This window comes from Mustelus asterias, unplaced genomic scaffold, assembly GCF_964213995.1.
Source record: "Mustelus asterias unplaced genomic scaffold, sMusAst1.hap1.1 HAP1_SCAFFOLD_201, whole genome shotgun sequence".
Taxonomy (NCBI): domain Eukaryota; kingdom Metazoa; phylum Chordata; class Chondrichthyes; order Carcharhiniformes; family Triakidae; genus Mustelus; species Mustelus asterias.
The window spans coordinates 48478-67265 of record NW_027590192.1 but is presented as its reverse complement, the minus strand read 5'-3'; the positions used below and the strand labels follow the sequence as shown (position 1 = coordinate 67265).

Here is an 18788-nt window from a genome sequence, read left to right as displayed (position 1 = left end):
AGTTTGTAAAGAACAGAAGTTGTCCATCCCTAACAAAAACTGATCAAATTAAAGTAAATAGGTTCTGGAATATAACAAAAAAATGAAGAGCTGAAGTTTACAATCGAGTTTGTTTTGATTTTTATACTTGTGTAAAATGATGTAATTGTGTGCCAATTTTTTGCTGCTCACTCCCCATCCCTTTAGGTTCTGTAGAAAAGTTAATCCTTTCAGCAGACAGTTCATTTCTTTTCAAATCATCTGAAAACTCATGTCTATTTTAGTTTATAATTGAAGATTTATGGGAATTGGCTAAGATGGGCTTTTGACATTTTTAAAGTGTAAAAAAGTGGTCTTGAGAAGCCAATTTGGTAAAAAGAGGTGGAGGGAGAGATGTTTACAGAGAGGTGTTGAGAGCCGTTGGTTTTACAAGTTATCCATGTTTTTGGAGCGGTCACTTCATGTCCTGGTCTGAGAGGGATGGAGAGAAGTCCGTTCAATTGTTAAAGTTAAGCTTTCTATATTAACTGTTAATCGATACTTTACCTTTTATCGTTCTGACTTGTTACATTTTTAATGGTTAATTAACTTTCTGAATTCACCATTTAAATTGTTCTGTCTAGCCATATGGTTAAGACACTGGAACTTGGTGTGATTTACAATTGGGGAGGTTATTGTAAACAAGAGAACGCCCATAAATCTTAGTACAAATAAATTAAACTTCTTACAAATGGAATGCTATCCATTGTTACGAGAGAAATTGCACATAGAAGTAAAGATGTTCTGCTTCAGTTATGCAGGGCGTTGCTGAAACTGCATCTTGAAAACTGGGTGCAGCTTTGTCTCCTATTCAAGAAATGATACAAATGCATTGAAAGTGGTTCAGAGGAGGTTTAATAGATTGCTTCCCAATTCTTGACCCTCACAGGATAAATTTTGTCCGATTTTCCTTGTCTTCAGCTCTGACAAAGATTCATCCTGACTCAAAATGTTGTCTCTATTCTCTCTTTACAGATGCTGTCAGACTTGCTGAGATTGTCCAGCATTTTCTGCTTTTGTTTCAGATTCCAGCAACAGCAGAATTTTGCCTTTGTACCAATTCTTGTTGGATAAGAGATTCAAAAGTATCGGCTGCAGAATGAGAATGTGGAATGCAAGACAAATAGATCAGCCATAATGCAAATAAGTGGTGGAGCAGACTCAAAGGGCCGAATGGCCTAGTTCTGCTCCTATATTCAATGTTGGTCACAAATTCCTGACAATTGTGAAACAAGGCTGGAAGATTCGCCTTGCTTTTGTTATTGGGAAAATGCCCTGGGGAACCATCACTGTGAAAGACAGTTCTGGGATTAAAGGTTGCCAGTCTGGAAAAGGAAAACAGTAGAAATAAACCCTCGGGGAGTGAAGAATTACTTTGGACTGGTTTTGAATAATTGGGTGTCCAAGACAGAGTAAAATATAACCGTTGAGTGGGATATTTGATTGTGTTCAGAGTAAAAGGATAAATTCAATTTGACAGTTTAAGGACTATGTTCCCCACAAAAAGTGTTTAGCCATTGTTGCTTCCAGTTTGTTCGACTAAAAGTCAGAAAAATTTAAGTTTTGTCATGTGATTCTTTAATTTGTTCACTGGATTTAGAATTCAGTTTTTCAAAATTATTGATTGTCACAGAAATCCAAGCAGTTCATTTAAAGCCACAAGTTTCGACTTCCCATTTGCGCCTGCTGCTCCTTTCTGTCTCTCTATTGCTCGTGTCAATGACAGCCAGGTGACGGAGCTGAGGGCTGAATTTAGCTGAGAATAATGGGGCCTGCGCCCCAGTTGGGAAACTGCCTTGGGCGTCGCACTAATAGAGAGACTGGAAAGGTGCTGGAGGACTGAGTGGGAAATGGGCCTCCAACCAATTGTTATATCGGTCACTCAGAGCTAAAGAGAAACCCATCTCTTTAAATACATACAGGGAAGAGGCTGCAATGAAATCTGTCCCTTTTAACCTGCACAAAAGCAGGAGGCTGAGATTCACAGGCTGCAGGTGGAGACCATTCAGCCCAGCATGCCCCTGCTATCTCATAGAAACATAGAAAAACTACAGCACAAAACAGGCCCTTCGGCCCCACAAATTGTGCCGAACATATCCCTACCTTTTAGGCCGACCTATAACCCTCCATCCTATTAAGTCCCATGTACTCATCCAGGAGTCTCTTAAAAGACCCCATTGAGTTTGCCTCCACCACCATTGACGGCAGCCGATTCCACTCGCCCACCACCCTCTGTGTGAAAAACTTCCCCCTAACATCTCCCCTGTACCTACCCCCAGCACCTAAACCTGTGTCCTATCGTAGCAGACATTTCCACCCTGGGAAAAAGCCTGTGAAAGTCCACCCGATCTATGCCTCTCAATATCTTATATACCTCTATTAGGTCTCCTCTCATCCTACGTCTCTCCAAGGAGAAAAGATCGAGCTCCCTCAGCCTATCCTCATAAGGCATGCCACTCAATTCAGGCAACATCCTTGTAAATCTCCTCTGCACCCTTTCAATCTTTTCCACATCCTTCCTGTAATGAGGCGACCAGAACTGAGCACAGTACTCCAAGTGGGGTCTGACGAGGGTCTTATATAGCTGCATCATTATCCCCGGACTCCTAAACTCAATCTCTCGATTGATAAAGGCCAGCACACCATACGCCTTCTTAACCTTGGCCTCCTCCACCTGCGGGGCCGATTTTAGTGTCCTATGGACCTGGACCCCAAGGTCCTTCTGATCCTCTACAGTACGAAGAGTCTTTCCCTTTATATTGTACTCCTTCATCCCATTTGACCTGCCAAAATGGACCACTACGCATTTATCTGTGTTGAAGTCCATCTGCCACTTCTCCACCCAGTCTTGCATCCTATCTATGTCCCTCTGTAACTTCTGACATCCCTCCAGACTATCCACAACCCCACCAACCTTCGTGTCGTCGGCAAACTTACCAACCCATCCCTCAGCTTCCTCATCCAGGTCATTTATGAAAATGACAAACAGCAAGGGTCCCAGAACAGATCCCTGTGGCACACCACTGGTGACTGACCTCCATTTAGAAAAAGACCCATGCATACCCACTCTCTGCCTCCTTTGGGCAATCATAATGTGGAGATGCCGGCGTTGGACTGGGGTAAACACAGTAAGAAGTTTAACAACACCAGGTTAAAGTCCAACAGGTTTATTTGGTAGCAAAAGCCACACAAACTTTCGGAGCTCTAAGCCCCTTCTTCAGGTGAGTGGGAATTCTGTTCACAAACAGAGCTTATAAAGACACTAATCAAGTCTTTAAGAAACAAAACAATGTGAGTGGAGAGAGCATCAAGACAGGCTAAAAAGATGTGTATTGTCTCCAGACAAGACAGCCAGTGAAACTCTGCAGGTCCACACAACTGTGGGAGTTACAAATAGTGTGACATGAACCCAATATCCCGGTTGAGGCCGTCCTCGTGTGTGCGGAACTTGGCTATCAGTTTCTGCTCAGCGACTCTGCGCTGTCGTGTGTCGCGAAGGCCGCCTTGGAGAACGCTTACCCGAATATCAGAGGCCGAATGCCCGTGACCGCTGAAGTGCTCCCCAACAGGAAGAGAACAGTCTTGCCTGGTGATTGTCGAGCGGTGTTCATTCATCCGTTGTCGCAGCGTCTGCATAGTTTCCCCAATGTACCATGCCTCGGGACAAGCCCTCCGTATACACAGGATCTGCTCGGATGAGGAGGATCGCAACAGACACCTCCAGACGCTGAAAGATGCCCTCATAAGAACAGGATATGGCGCTCGACTCATTGATCAACAGTTCCAACGCGCCACAGCGAAAAACCACACCGACCTCCTCAGAAGACAAACACAGGACACAGTGGACAGAGTACCCTTCGTTGTCCAGTACTTCCCCGGAGCGGAGAAGCTACGGCATCTCCTCCGGAGCCTTCAACATGTCATTGATGAAGACGAACATCTCGCCAAGGCCATCCCCACACCCCCACTTCTTGCCTTCAAACAACCGCACAACCTCAAACAGACCATTGTCCGCAGCAAACTACCCAGCCTTCAGGAGAACAGTGACCACGACACCACACAACCCTGCCACAGCAATCTCTGCAAGACGTGCCGGATCATCGACACAGATGCCATCATCTCACGTGAGAACACCATCCTCCAGGTACACGGTACATACTCTTGCAATTCGGCCAACGTTGTCTACCTGATACGCTGCAAGAAAGGATGTCCCGAGGCATGGTACAAAGTGCAAAGGAAACTTAAAAACATCAAATTAAAATGTGATTATTCGGGTCGATAACGCACCCCGACCCCTGCGGTGCCCAGCGGGCGCGGAAGGCGTCAACCTCGCCCGTGGACACCGCATGCTCCCTCTCCAGGGACACCCGGCCGCGAACGGAGCCGCGGTAGAGGATGGACAGAGGAGGGAGTTTCGCTCTGAAGCTCATTGGCTACCGTCCACATTGTGACGTCACAACGGAGCGCTGCCTGAATCAGCCAATAGGAATCAGAATTCTACGCGGTGACGTCTCCGGGTTCCAGTGTGCAGGCCCGGGCGCGCGGACCCGGGAGCCCCGCCCCCACCATTGTTCCCCTCCCCCTGCACCTCCTCGAGCCAAGGTTTCCAGGCAACCGGCTGACGGCTCCGGCCAGAGCGAGAAGCCGCTCGGTGATCTCCCCCCTCCACCCCTGGCCTAGGACTGCGCATGTCCAAGGGAGAAGGGACTCTGCGCATGTGCGAGGGAGTGCCCACCTTTGACCTTCATGCTGAGGTATTGGCCAATGGGAAGAGTGGAAGGACCGGAAGGGCTCGGGTCCTCCAGCCAATCAGAGCTCCCCTATTGTCTGAATGCGGAAGTGGGCAATGAGCTTGTTCAGCTGCTCACTCGTGCCCAGCAAAGCTGCTGCTCTCTCTCTGAATTAAGATTGAGCTTCAGACAGACTTAAACTTCCTTCTGTCTCTCCAACATCTGTGAGTAAAACAGTTTTTTTTTGCACCATTCAATTTCTTTTCTCATTCTGGGGAAAATTGGGGATTTGCAGCAACTGAAGGGAAAGGAAGTGAATCCAGGGAGGCTGCAGACTCTGGAAAGGTTGGCCCAGGTCTCTCTCTCTCTCATAAAGTCATTTTCTCCCTCAGCTTGACACATTGATTTGTCTGGCAAAAATGTCCCTATCCTAATGTTCACAATTAAAGGGCTGGTTTCCCCAGGAGATGGCAGATTTCCTTCCCTAAAGCACATTAATGAACCAGATGGGTTTTTTTGGTCAATCGACAATGGTTTCATGGTCATCAGTAGATTCTTAATTCTAGATTTTGTTTTTAAATTCAAATTCCACCATCTGCTGTGGCAGGATTCGAACCTGGGTCCCCAGAACATTAGCTGAGTTTCTGGATTAATAGTCCAGCAATAATACCACGAGTCGATCAGCTCCCCTGTTGTTATATGGTACAGATTAGATATATTATTTATAGCTCTGTAATAAAATACACTTATTATATCTGGCTGTGTAATTTTGGACTGCAGCTATATTATATATTTCCAACAATCTCTTCCCTCAGAGAATTGTTAGTATCTAGATTTCTCTCCCAGTGGAGGGATTGAATATATTCAAGGATGAGTTAGACAGTTTTTGAATGACAAGGGAGTCAATAATTATTGGGAACAGGCTGGAAAATGGAGAGAAAGCTCAGATGAGGAAGGATTTCTTCACTCAAGGATGTGGTGATGTTTTGGATTCTCTACCGCAGAGGACTATAGAGCCTCAGTCATCAAGAATTTTCAAGAGAGGGATTGATAGGTTTCTAGATATTGACGATATCGATGGATATGGGGGACAGTGTGGGGAAAATAATGCAGAGGTAGATCAACCAATAATCTGAATGAATGGTTGAGCAGACTCGATGGGCCGAATGCTGACTGCAGCGCCTATTTGTTCTGATTTCTGTGCTGGACAGGAAGCAGTGAGCATGGATCTGTCAATCAGCCTCAATCAGCACCTTCAGGAGAATTGGGAGGGTGAATATTAGATACAGCAGAGTGAGAATGGAGGGAGAGTGTGCGGGATGGAGGCTCACGTCTTTTGGGAAATGGGAGAGGAAAGAACGTTCATTAGAATCATAGAATTGCTGCATCTTATCAACCGTCCCTGAGCTTTCACAATGAATCCCACTTCTGAGGACACCCTTATCTCTGACTTGTCTGTACTGCCGGCAGTCTCACAAAGCAGCTGCCTGTGTGCTGATACGGGAGGCCCTGCTGGGCAAGTTTAATGCTCCATGACTGTGTCTTTAATGAACGCTCCATAAACTAGAAATGTAGATTTGAATATTGATCGTATTCTGAATTGTGATTTTTTTTCTAAATTGACTTACAGGATATTAGACAAGGAGAAATCAGACAGAAATCTCCAACATCACATCGAGATCTGACAGAGTGACTCGACTTCTTGAGACCTGAATATCATCGGCCTTTGAATCTAGCAGGAGAAATATTTGTTTGGCCTCTTGGCTTCAAAAGATTGTAAACATCACTTTTACTAGAAATGCACTGAGATACACACACCCGAGTGAGAGTGTTCCAGTGCACTGAGTGTGGAAAGAGCTTTAACCAGTTACACAGCCTGAAAATACATCGCAGCATTCACAGCGGGGAGAGACTGTACCCGTGTTCTGTGTGAGATTTAACTGATTGTTTAACCTGGAGAGTCACAAGGACACCCGCACCATGGAGAAACCGTGGAACTGTGGGGACTGTGGGAAGAGATTCATGTTCCCATCTCTTCTGGAAATTCATCAACGCAGTCACACTGGGGAGAGGCCATTCACCTGCTCTGTGTGTGGGGAGGGATTCACTGACTTACCTAATCTGCAGAGACACCAACGAGATCACACTGGGGAGAGGCCATTCACCTGCTCTGTGTGTGGGAAGGGATTCAGTCAGTTACCCAGCCTGCAGAAACACAATCTCACTCACACCATTGAGAGACCATTTAAATGCTCTGACTGTGGGAGTGGCTTCAAAAGCTCTGGGGAACTGGTGTCCCACCAGCGCATTCACACTGAGGAGAGACCCTTCAGCTGCTCTCACTGCACAAAGAAATTTAGAACTTCATCCAACCTGAAGATACACCAGCGAGTTCACACTGGGGAGAGACCATTCACCTGCTCTGTGTGCGGGAAGGGATTCACTCAGTCATCCCATTTACAAACACACCAGGGAGTTCACACTGGGGAGAGACCATTCACCTGCTCTGTGTGTGGGAAGGGATTCACTCAGTTATCCCACCTGCTGAAACACAATCTCACTCACACCAATGAGAGACCATTTAAATGCTCTGACTGTGGGAGTGGTTTCAAAAGCTCTGGGGAACTGATGATCCACCAGCGCATTCACACTGAGGAAAGACCGTTTAGCTGCTCTCACTGCTCAAAGAAATTTAGAACTTCATCTGACCTGCGGAGACACCAGCGAGTTCACACCGGGGAGAGACCATTCACCTGCTCAGTGTGTGGGAAGGGATTCACTCATTCATCAAACCTGCACACACACAAAGTCACTCACACCAATGAGAGACCATTTAAATGCTCTGACTGTGGGAGCGGATTCAAAAGCTCTCAGGATCTGGTGTCCCACCAGCGCATTCACACTGAGGAGAGACCGTTCAGCTGCTCTCACTGCTCAAAGAGATTTAAAAGGTCATCCAGCCTGTGGGAACATCAGCGAGTTCACACTGGGGAGAGACCATTCACCTGCTCTGTGTGTGGGAAGGGATTCACTCAGTCATCCAGCCTGCAGAAACACAAAGCCACTCACACCAATGAGAGACCGTTTAAATGCTCTGACTGTGGGAGTGGATTCAAACGCTCTCAGGATCTGGTGTCCCACCAGCGCATTCACACTGAGGAGAGACCGTTCAGCTGCTCTCACTGCACAAAGAGATTTAGAACATTATACAACCTGCAGACACACCAGCGAGTTCACACCGGGGAAAGGCCGTTCACCTGCTCTGTGTGTGGGAAGCAATTCACTCATTCATCCAGCTTGCTGAGACACAAAGCCACTCACTCCAAGGAGAGACCCTTTAAATGCTCTGCCTGAGAGGCCGGCTTCAGAAGCTTTCAGGAACTGATGATCCCCGAGCACATTCACACCGGGGAGAGGCCGTTCAGCTGCTCTCACTGTCCAAGGAGGTTTAGAATATAATCAACACTGCTGAAACACCAGTGAGTTCACACCGGGGAGAAACCATTCACCTGCTTGGTGTGTGCGAAAGGATTTACTCAGTTATCCAGCCTGCCCAGACACAACATCATCACACCCAGGAGAGACCCTTTAAATGTGGACGTGGCTTCAAAAGCTCTCAGGAACTAATGTCCCACCAGTGAGTTCACACCAGGCAGAGGCTGGTCACCTGCTCTGACTGGGAAGGGATTCACTCAGTCAGCAAACTTGGTGAAACACCAGTGAGTTCACAAGTGATGACAGTTCTGGGATTATTCTTGTGAATCTTTCTTGCCCCTTCTCCAGTGCCTCTATTTCCTTTTTCTAAATGGAGATCACAAATAGAACGTAGAACAGTACAGCACAGGAACAGACCCTTCAGCCCACCATGTTGTGTCGAACATGATGTCAAATTAAACTATTCCTTTCTGCCTGCCCTTGGTCCATATTCCTCTATTCCTCACATATTCATGTGCTTATTTAAAACCCCCTTAAACACCCCTATCGTATCTGCCTCCACCACCATCCCTGGCAGCGCATTCCAGACACCTACCACTCTCGCTGTAAAAACACTTACCTCTCACATCTCCTTTGAACTTTGCCCATCTCACCTTAAGTGCATGTCCCCTAGTATTAGACATATCGACTCTGAGGAAAAGATTCTATGTCTCTTATTTTATAGACTGCTATCAGGTCTCCCCTCACCCTCCGCCGCTATCGAGAAAACAACCCTCGTTTGTCAGTCGCTCACACCCTCCAATCCAGGCAGCATCCTGAAAAACCTCTTCTGCACCCTCATCAAAGCCTCTGCATCCTTTCTGTAATGTGGCGACCAGAATTGAACGCAATATTCTAAGTGCAGCCCAAACAAAGTTTTATAGAGCTGCAACATGGCATGCTGACTCTTGTACTCAATAAAGGCAAGTATGCCATATGCCTTCTTTACCGACTAAATATTTGTGTGGCCAATTTCAGGAAGCTATGGACTTGAACCCCAAGATCCCTCTGTACATTAACTGTATACTTATCCTTAATATTTGATCTCCCAAAGTGCAGCACCTCACACTTGCCCGGATTAAAATCCATCTGCCATTTCTCCGCTCATATCTGCAGCTGATCTACATCCCACTGTATCCTTTGACAACCTTCGACATTATCTACAACTCCATCTAGTTTTGTGTCGTCTGCAAGCTTACCAACCCACCCATCCACGTTTTCATCCAAGTCATTTATATATATCACAAATAGCGCAGGTCCCAGTACGGATCCCTGCTAGTCTGACTTAACTGTCCCTCTGAAATGGCCGAGCAAGTCACTCCGTTCAAGGGCAATTAGGAGCTGAGCAACGTGTGCTGGGGCTTTGCCAGCAGTGTCCACATCCCAGGAAAGAATAAAGAATATTCTTTAGTCATGGACCTCCAGTCTGAAAAACACCCTCACCACTACTCTCTGACTTCTATGGGCAAGTCAATTCTGAATCCAAGCGGCCAAGTCACCGTGAATCCCATGCATCTTAATCTTCTGGATGAGCCGACCATGAGGGACCTTGTCGAAAGCCTTACTAAAATCCATGTACACAACATCCACTGCTCTACCCTCATCGATCACCTTCGTCACCTCCTCGATAAAATCGATCAAGTCAGTAAGATGTTGACGGTGCTCCCACTGCAGTCCCGTGATGAAAATATAGACTGGTTGGTGAAATGTAGATAACAGGTAGAATTGATATCTAATGAGGACTTTATACTTTAGAATTGAATACAGGGCTCATTGTTACTAACGGGTAAAGAAGGGTTAAAACCCTTACCCAGAACCCTTTTCACACACACGTGGACATCTCTGAATCTGACACACACCAAATGGAACGTTACACAAGGGGCTGGAATTCACTGGAATTTCTTAACAACCTTTCAATAGAAATGTCCTGGTACCGACTGTGACAAAGGACACAACAGACAGCAAGAACCAGGAGGAACCTTTAACACAGAGAATGTTAATGACCTTGTTCAGGACACCGGTGCCAGGCACAGGAGGATCCCAGGAAAAATGGAACATTTAATTTCTGTCTGTTTCACAATTCTAAATGACTGATTCTTTAACATAGGAATGTTTAAAAACAGCATTGTGATATTCCAAGGTCAACTGTGTCTGGGAAAGGGGCACACTGATGTGTTTTTATTTTAAACAGGAGGATCCATTGAAAAGCAGCTCTGGGCGATATGAGCACCTCCTGACCTACTTTCAATTCATTTCAAATCACCCATCACTTTCCGTGGAATATTCTTTATTCTTCCCTGGGATGTGGACACTGCTGGCAAAGCCCCAACACACGTTGCTCAGCTCCTAATTGCCCCTGAACGGAGTGACTTGCTCGGCCATTTCAGAGGGACAGTTAAGAGTCACCCACATCGCTGTGTGGGTCTGGATTCACTTGTAGGCCAGACCGGGTGAGGATGGCAGATTTCCTTCCCTGATAGGGGGTGTTAATAGGGTGAACTGGATGGGTTTTTACAACAGTCGATAGTTTCATAGTCACCGTTTCTGAGACTAACTTTATATAATTCCAGATTGATTCACTGAATTCAAATCCCACCAGCTGCCTGTCCCCAGATCCTTTGCTGGGTCTCTGCATTACTCGGCCAGAGACATTCCCACCACCTCCCCCTGAATGGAATATTCCACAACCCTTAGTTAAACAGGAAGGAGAAAAGAGAAAGGTTTGAACTTTGGATGACCTCATCACAAACTACAGAAACCTTAAAGCTGACCATTCTGTAAAAGTTTATAAACTTTATTTTTATAAAACACAGAGTAAGAAACAGGTGAAAAGTAACGATGGACATTCCGACTGACATCAGAAACATTGATTGACCGGATAAACACTCACTGCATCACAGAGCGATCCTCAACCATTAAAGAATTGACCCACAATAAGGAATGAGAGAGCCTTATAAAAAGGGGCAGGAGTTTACACAGAGAGGTGACACCCACAGCTGCTCAGGATGATGGAATTCAGTTCAGGAAGGGGATAAAGTGAGAAGCTTTTGTGATTCAAGGTAGAAGTATTGAACAATCTGGAATCAGTGCTTCTCGAGCTTGCTGACTGGCCGAACACTTCAATTAATCTCATCGTAACGACTCCAGTATAAATAAGATGGATTTGACTGACAAACGTTGAAGGTTTAGAGCCACAAGTTTCGACTTTCCATTTGAGCCTGGGGCTCCTTTCTGTCTCCCTATTGCTCGTGTCAATGACAGCCAGGCGACGGAGCTGAGGGCTGAATTTAGCTGAGAATAACGGGGCCTGCGCCCCAGTTGGGAAACTGCCCTGGGCGTCGCACTAATAGAGAGACAGGAAGCTGCTGGAGGACTGACTGGGAAATGGGCCTCCAACCAATTGGGGCTCGGGAGGGGGTGACTGGGGCTGATGGTGACGTGACCCCCAGGGTTCAGTGACCCCCGGGGTTCAGTGTCCCTGTGTCCAAAGCGGGGAGTCACAGGAACAGGGGACAGAGGAGCTGAAGAGAATCCAGTTGTGTCCAGAACATTGTGAACATCCCTTTACTCTGGTTGTCTTTGATCCTCAAGTCATTTTCTGTTTGTTTTAACCATGTTCTGTTTCATTAATAAACTTTTATCAGTAAAAATATTTGATTGTTTTGGACTTTTCCTGATGAGATTGATGCACTTTAGGGAAAGTGGGTGAGAGGGGTTGGCAGGCTCTTTAACAGAAAGTGAATCCCTCTAAGGTAATTGGCAAAGGAGCCAGAGGGGGAGGTGGGATTTTATTTTTGACACAGCGATGTTAGAAAATGAGGTTCAGGGAGTCAATTAACCCTTTCTCCCCTTTTCCCAAACTCTGAAATGATTCCCAGTGATAACCCTTATTGGTGACAGTGGTTAGATTTTATTCAGTATCAATAAGAGCTGACACAGGCTAATGTCTGAGCAGTCGTATCAAAGTGCAGCAGCATTACCATTACACTCTGGGTAGAAGCAGCATCTCCACGGAAATGCTCCCTGCTCTGCCCCAGATGCCACGGCACCAGTCAATGCAATATGTAAAACCTCGACAAATCTCTGTGCTCGGGGAATCCCTTCTTATACTTTGTTACATCACCAAGACTATGGAGACTGATTTAACCCAATCATTGTCCAGCTAACATAACAAAACCTGTCACTGAACCATCTGTATCTGCCCAAGCCACATCAAACTCTAAAACCAATTGTCTTCCCACGCTCCGTCCCTGGTACAGGGAGTCAGCATTCCCATGCCAAGCAGTGAAAACATGGTGGCCTTGACACACTGGTGTCATCCAGGATTCAAGGCTCTCCTGTTTTCTCTGTCCTCTGGGAGCTGTTTATCTCCCTGCTCCCACACAGCAAGTCGCCTGTTCTCAGCTCTGCTGGATTTCTGCTGAAGTTTGGCCCATTTTACACCTTTCGGATCAATAAAACATTTGGTCAATGACCCAAACCACAATTTCCCATCCTGTCACCTGTCAACCATCCTTACCCCGAGCGTAATCACAACAGGAATAAAAACAGGAGAAGTGTAACAATCAAATTCAAAATCAATGCATAACCAGTTATAGAATCTAATATAATATTCACTAATTAGCAAGAAAACCCAAAGTAGAGTGTCCCCCAGGATTCTTACAGTCCACACCCTGAGGGGGAGAACTCTCTCTCTGACCCCTCACTCAATTTCAATCCGTTATTTTCCAGTTCTGTTCTGGCCCCGCCTGGGGTAACATCTAATCGATTTTTCCTACTCCTGAAGGAGCACCGTGAGTTTTAGGTTACTAGTCCATAAGGACAGATGCTTCAAGCAACAGATCAAGCATGGATGTAAAAGATTCTCCAGCTCTCTCTTTACCACTATCTAAGTTGTGGACAGTTCTTATTCAGTATTATTTCCCCCAAGCCCTTAATTGTCCCAATCTATAATATTATTCATTTTACTGTAATTTTCCTCACTTTCTGTCCATGTGTATTGTGTTTAATTGGATCCTGATTGTTTTGAACTCAGTTTCTCTCTGGAGTGTCAGTGCCTTGATGATGTCCCAATGTTGTCTCAATCCCCTGGCCACATTAACCATTTCATCTCCTGCTGTGTCTCAAGTAGCTGTGTGTGTTTGGGACCCGCTCTTCACTCCATCTCACCATGAATTTAGGCTTGTTATTTTTCACACGTAACAAATCACATCTGCACACTCACTCCGGTATCCCAAAATCATGTCACACATTCTTAACTCTCAGATGCACGAATGAAATTATCAAAATGTGCCTGTCTTTCTTATCTCCCCCTGTTATGGTGCTGATATTTCATGTACTGGCCGGGCTTTCAAATGTGGATTTTGTTAAATCAAAGTTCATGGACAAGGATGTAAATATCACCAAGAGAAAGTGATCGACTTATTCATCCCATCTACACATTCCAGACTTTCACTAGAATGCAGGTGGACATCAGATTGATATATTCCATTCAACCACATCCAAGGGGAGTTATTCCAATTCCTTTATTGTCCTGTTGTGATGTATTTCTTCCAACTAACCACAGGAGACCCAGGAACATGTTACAATAGTTTATTCATGATTCACGCCTGGAGGGAACAACCCCAGAGAATGCTCTGGAAGAGCACCCTCCTGTGACACAGCTCTCACAGCTCAAAGTCACAGCTCTGACACAGCTCTCTAACAGAGTAATCACAGAGACAGCATTCTAATACAACTCTAATCCAAGTCACAGATACAGACAGGTTACACAATTATTCAATACACAGAACATGTAAAATTCCAATCTTGCCTACGTAGGTTTGTTCTTAAACCTTCACTCAAACGTTTGTGAGAAAATGGTCCGTTTTTCTAGAAAGTAAACAACCTTGATGGCAAGTATGCTGATGTCAGCACCTTGAGGTATTAGCAATTGACCAGCCTGTGATTTTACTCTAATGAGGAGTGGGGGGTGAGAGCGTTAAATCTACCCCCCCCCCCCCCCCCCCCCCCCCCCCCCCCACCACCACCACCACCACCAAATCCATTAATTCACTCTTACAGTCCAAATCTTTAAAACAGAAATTAAACATTCCCATTTAATTTCAGGTATTAACATATTCTGTTAGTTGGTTCTTTATTGTCGATGTCAGGCTGGTGTTGTTCCCCTTGGAGCAAAGGAGGTTGAGGGGAGATTTGATAGAGGTGGACAAGATTCTGACAGGTTTAGATAAGGTGGACAAAGAAAAGCTGTTCCCATTAGCTGATGGGACAAGGATGAGGGGGACACAGATTTAAGGGTTTGGGTCAGAGATGTAGGTAGGTGGGCGGGGGGGGGGGGGGGGGCGGGATGTGAGGAAGAATATTTTGATGCAGCGAATGGTAATGACCTGGAACTCGCTGCCTACGAGGGTGGAGGAAGTGGAGACAATAAACAATTACAAAGGAAATTGGATGAGGATCTGGGGGAGTTTAAAACAGAAATGCTGACTAAATATCTCTGAACTTCCTCACACCCTGTCACTCTGATCCTTGTGAAATTTGAAAACAGGGTTTTAGCAGCAAGGATCAAAGAGCATCAGCCCACTGGAGGCAAAATCGTGCGACCGGTTGACCATCTGTGAGAATGAACAAAACGCAGTCCTGGACGTATTTGAGAGCTGAATTGTCACAGCAGAATCCAACCCCTGTAATCACTTGTGAACTCGCTGGTGTCTCAGCAGGCTGGATGAAACTCTGAATCCCTTCTCACACACAGAGCAGGTGAATGGCCTCTCCCCGGTGTGAACTCGCTGGTGTGTCCGCAGGGTGGATGAATCTCTGTTTTCCTTCCCACATTGAGTGCAGCAGAATGGTCTCTCCCCAGTATGAACTCGCTGGTGTGTATGCAGGTTGCATAACTGAGTGAATCCCTTCCCACACTGAGAGCAGGTGAATGGTTTCTCTCCAGTGTGAACTCGCTGATGTGTTTGCAGGGCATATAAATCATTGAATCCCTTCCCACATTGAGAGCAGGTGAATGGCCTCACCCCGGTGTGAACTCGCTGATGTACCTGCAGGCTAGATAGCCGAGTGAACTCCTTCTCACATACAGAGCAGGTGAACGGTCTCTCCCCAGTGTGAACTCGCTGGTGTGACTGCAGGCTGGATAATTGAGTGTATCCCTTCCCACATACAGTGCAGGTGAATGGCCTCTCCCCAGTGTGAACTCGCTGGTGTGCCTGTAGGGTGGATGCATGAGCGAATGCCTTCCCACACTGAGAGCAGGTGAACGGCCTCTGCCCAGTGTGAATTCGTGCGTGTCTCTGCAGGGTGGATACAATACTGAATCCCATCCCACACCAAGGGCAAGTGAATGGCCTCTCTCCAGTGTGAATGCGCCGATGAGCTTCGAGATATGATGGGAATCTGTATCTCTTCCCACAGTCTCCACATTTCCACCGTTTCTCCATGGTGCGGGTGTCCTTGTGACTCTCCAGGTTAAACAATCAGTTAAATCTCACACAGAACACGGGTACAGTCTCTCCCGCTGTGAATGCTGCGATGTATTTTCAGGCTGTGTAACTGGTTAAAGTTCTTTCCACACACAGTGCACTGGAACACTCTCACTCGGCTGTGTGTGTCTCAGTGCATTTCCAGTCACACTGATGTTTAAAATCTTCTGAAGCTGATAGACCGGGCAAACATTTCTCCTTCTAGATTCAGAGCCTGATGATATTCAGGTCCCAAGGAATCGAGTCACTCTGTCAGATCCAGATCTGACATTTTAGATTTCTGTCTGTGATTTCTCCTCATCTAATATCCTGTAATTCAATTTAAGAAAAACATCACAATTCAGTACATGATCAAAATTCAAATCAGTCAATTCTAGTTTCTATGGAACATTCTTTAAAGACACAGTCATGGAGCATTAAACTTGCCGAGCAGGGCTTCTCGTATCAGCACACAGGCAGCTGCTTTGTGAGACTGCCAGCAGCACAGACAAGTCAGAGATAAGGGTATACTGAGAAGAGGGATTCATTATGATGGCTCAGGGATGGCTGATAAGATGGAGGAATTCTCTGATTCTCGTCAACATTCTTTCCTCTCTCATTCCCCAAAATCTGTGAATCTCCATCCCACACACTCTCCCTCCATTCTCACTCTGCTGTATCTAATATTCACCCTCCCAATTCTCCTGAAGGTGCTGATTGAGGCTGATTGACAGATCCATGCTCACTGCTTCCTGTCTTGGACATAGAGAGCTCAGAATCTCCATGCAGGCTGCCAGACAGATATATGTCTATCTGACTGGACTAACAATGTGTGGAATGTACAGACTGGATTCACTTCCTTTCCCTTCAGTCGCCAGGACCCAATGAACTGCACGCTAGACTTTTAAAAGTGGTTCCTGGAGAGATAATGGAGATTTTTGTTGAAATGTTTCTTAACTTGCTAGATTCCGGGAGAGTATCAGAAGATTGGAAATCAGCCAATGTGATTCCCTCGGTCAAAAAGGGAGAAGGCAGGGAACTATTGGCCAGTTAATTTAACATCTATTATTGGCAAGAAGCTGGAGTCAATAATCAAAGAGGAAATAGCTAATCATTTAGGAAAGCTGAATATAATCAAACTAAGGCAACATGGTTCTCGGAAAGATAAATCATGTTCAACAAATTTGCTCGATTTCTTTGAGAATGCAAGAGGAAGAGTAGATCGAGTTCAATCTGTAGATGTAGTGTATTTAGATAGGGTGGTAAGGCGGCACAGTGGTTAGCACTGTTGCTTCACAGCGCGAGGGATGCAGCTTCAATTTCGGCCTTGGGTGACAGTCTGTGTGGAATTTGCACATTCTCCCCGTGTCTGAGTAGGTTTCCTTCGGGTGCTCTGGTTTCTTCTACATTCCAAAGATATGCAAGTTAGGTTGATTGGCTATGCTAAATTGACCCTTCATGTTCTAAAATGTGTAGATTCGGGGGATTGTGGGGTAAAAATGTGGGGTTGAGATAGGGCCTCGGAAAGATGCTCTGTTGGAAAGTTGGTGCAGGCTCGATGGGCCAAATGACCCCCTTCTGCAATCTAGGGGTTCTATGATTTCCAAAAGGCATTTGACAAGGCGCCACATAAGAGGCTGGTGCATAAAGTAAAGGTCCATGGAATTGGTGCAAGTGTGTTAGCATGGATTGAAAACTGGCCGTCACATAGAAAACAGAGAGTTGGAATAAATGGGTCATTTTCAGAGTGGAAAGATGTAACTAGTGGAGTACCACTTGGATCAGTTCTTGGCCTGCAATTCATGATTCAATTAATGACCTGGAGGAAGGAACAGAATGTAAGGTTTCCAAATGATTCAAAGATAGGTGGAAGGACATGTTGTGATGAGGATATTTTGATTCTGCAGTGGGATATAGATAGATTGTGATGAAAACCTGGCAAATGAAGTTTAATGTGGGGAAGTGGGAGGTCATGTAGAAATCAAAAGGGAGATTATCTACATGGAACGGCACTGCAGGTGAGTGAAGTACAGAGGGATCTGGATGTTCTTGCACATGAATCACAAAATGCTAGCAGGCAGGTCCCACAACAGGTAAGAAGAAAAATGGAATTTTGACCTTTATTGCAAAGGTGTTGGAGTTTAAAAACAGGGGGGTTGTGTTGGTGAGGCCTCACCTGGAATACTGCGTAGTTTTGATTTTACTTAAACAAGGATACAGTAACATTGGATGTTGTCCAAAGGAGATTCATCAGACAAATTCCTGGGTGAGAGGGTTGTCCTATCAAGAGAGAATAAATTGTCTAGGTCTGTATTCCTTGAAGCTTTGAAGACAAAGAGGTGACTTTATTGAAATATTAGATCCTGAGGGGGGCTTGACAGGATAGACGGTGAGATATTTTTACAAGTGCGGAAGTCTCGAACAAGCTAAATGGTCGGTCATTTAAAACTGAGGTGCACAGAAATTTCTTCCCCCAGAGGGTGGTGAATCTCTGGAATTCTCTCCCCCACAGGTGGAGGCTAGACCACGATAAGTATTTAAAGTGGAGGTGGATAAATAGTTGATAGATTGAGGAGAGGGCTATGGGAAAAGGCACACAAAAGGAGTTGAAGCCGGCACAGATCAGCCAGAAGGGCCTGGTGGCCACTCCTGCTTCTATTTCTCGTGATCAGTTGCTGCAAGTCAACAGTTTCCCCCCAGAATGAAAAAAGGAATGGAAGGGGGGAGTAAAGAAAGTGTTTTACTCACAGATGTTGGAGAGACAGGAGGAAGTTTGAGTCTGTCTGAAGCTCAATCTTCATTCAGAGAGAGAGCAGCAGTTAGTTTTGCTGGGCAGGAATGAGCAGCTGAACAAGCTCATTGTCCACTTCCGCATTCAGACAATGGAGGAGCGTTGATTGGCTGGAGGCTGGAGTCCTTCCGGTCCTCCAGGATGCCCATTGGCCAGAGCCTGTGAGAGGCAGGACCGGAGCAGAGTCCTTCCGGTCCTCCAGAGTTCCCATTGGTCAATCCCCCGCAGACAGACAATGAGGGGCGGAGCCCCACGTGGGGGTGGGCGGGACTTTGCCCTCCAGCCGCGCTGAGCTGTTGTCCA

At 45.9% G+C, this 18788-nt stretch overlaps 2 protein-coding genes across 2 annotated transcripts in view; both read right to left on the bottom strand.

Annotated features, from left to right (window-relative positions):
* Positions 1-18788, bottom strand: part of LOC144485636 (uncharacterized) — a 77327-nt gene that overhangs the window by 27427 nt on the left and 31112 nt on the right. The window lies entirely within an intron of this gene.
* LOC144485627 (uncharacterized) lies at positions 14331-18524 on the bottom strand. The gene is made up of 2 exons (XM_078203728.1): positions 18443-18524; positions 14331-16024 (listed from the first exon to the last, which is right to left on the bottom strand). Exon 2 carries the CDS (start codon positions 15671-15673, stop codon positions 14915-14917), a length of 759 nt encoding a protein of 252 aa, XP_078059854.1. The 5' UTR covers positions 15674-16024; positions 18443-18524; the 3' UTR covers positions 14331-14914.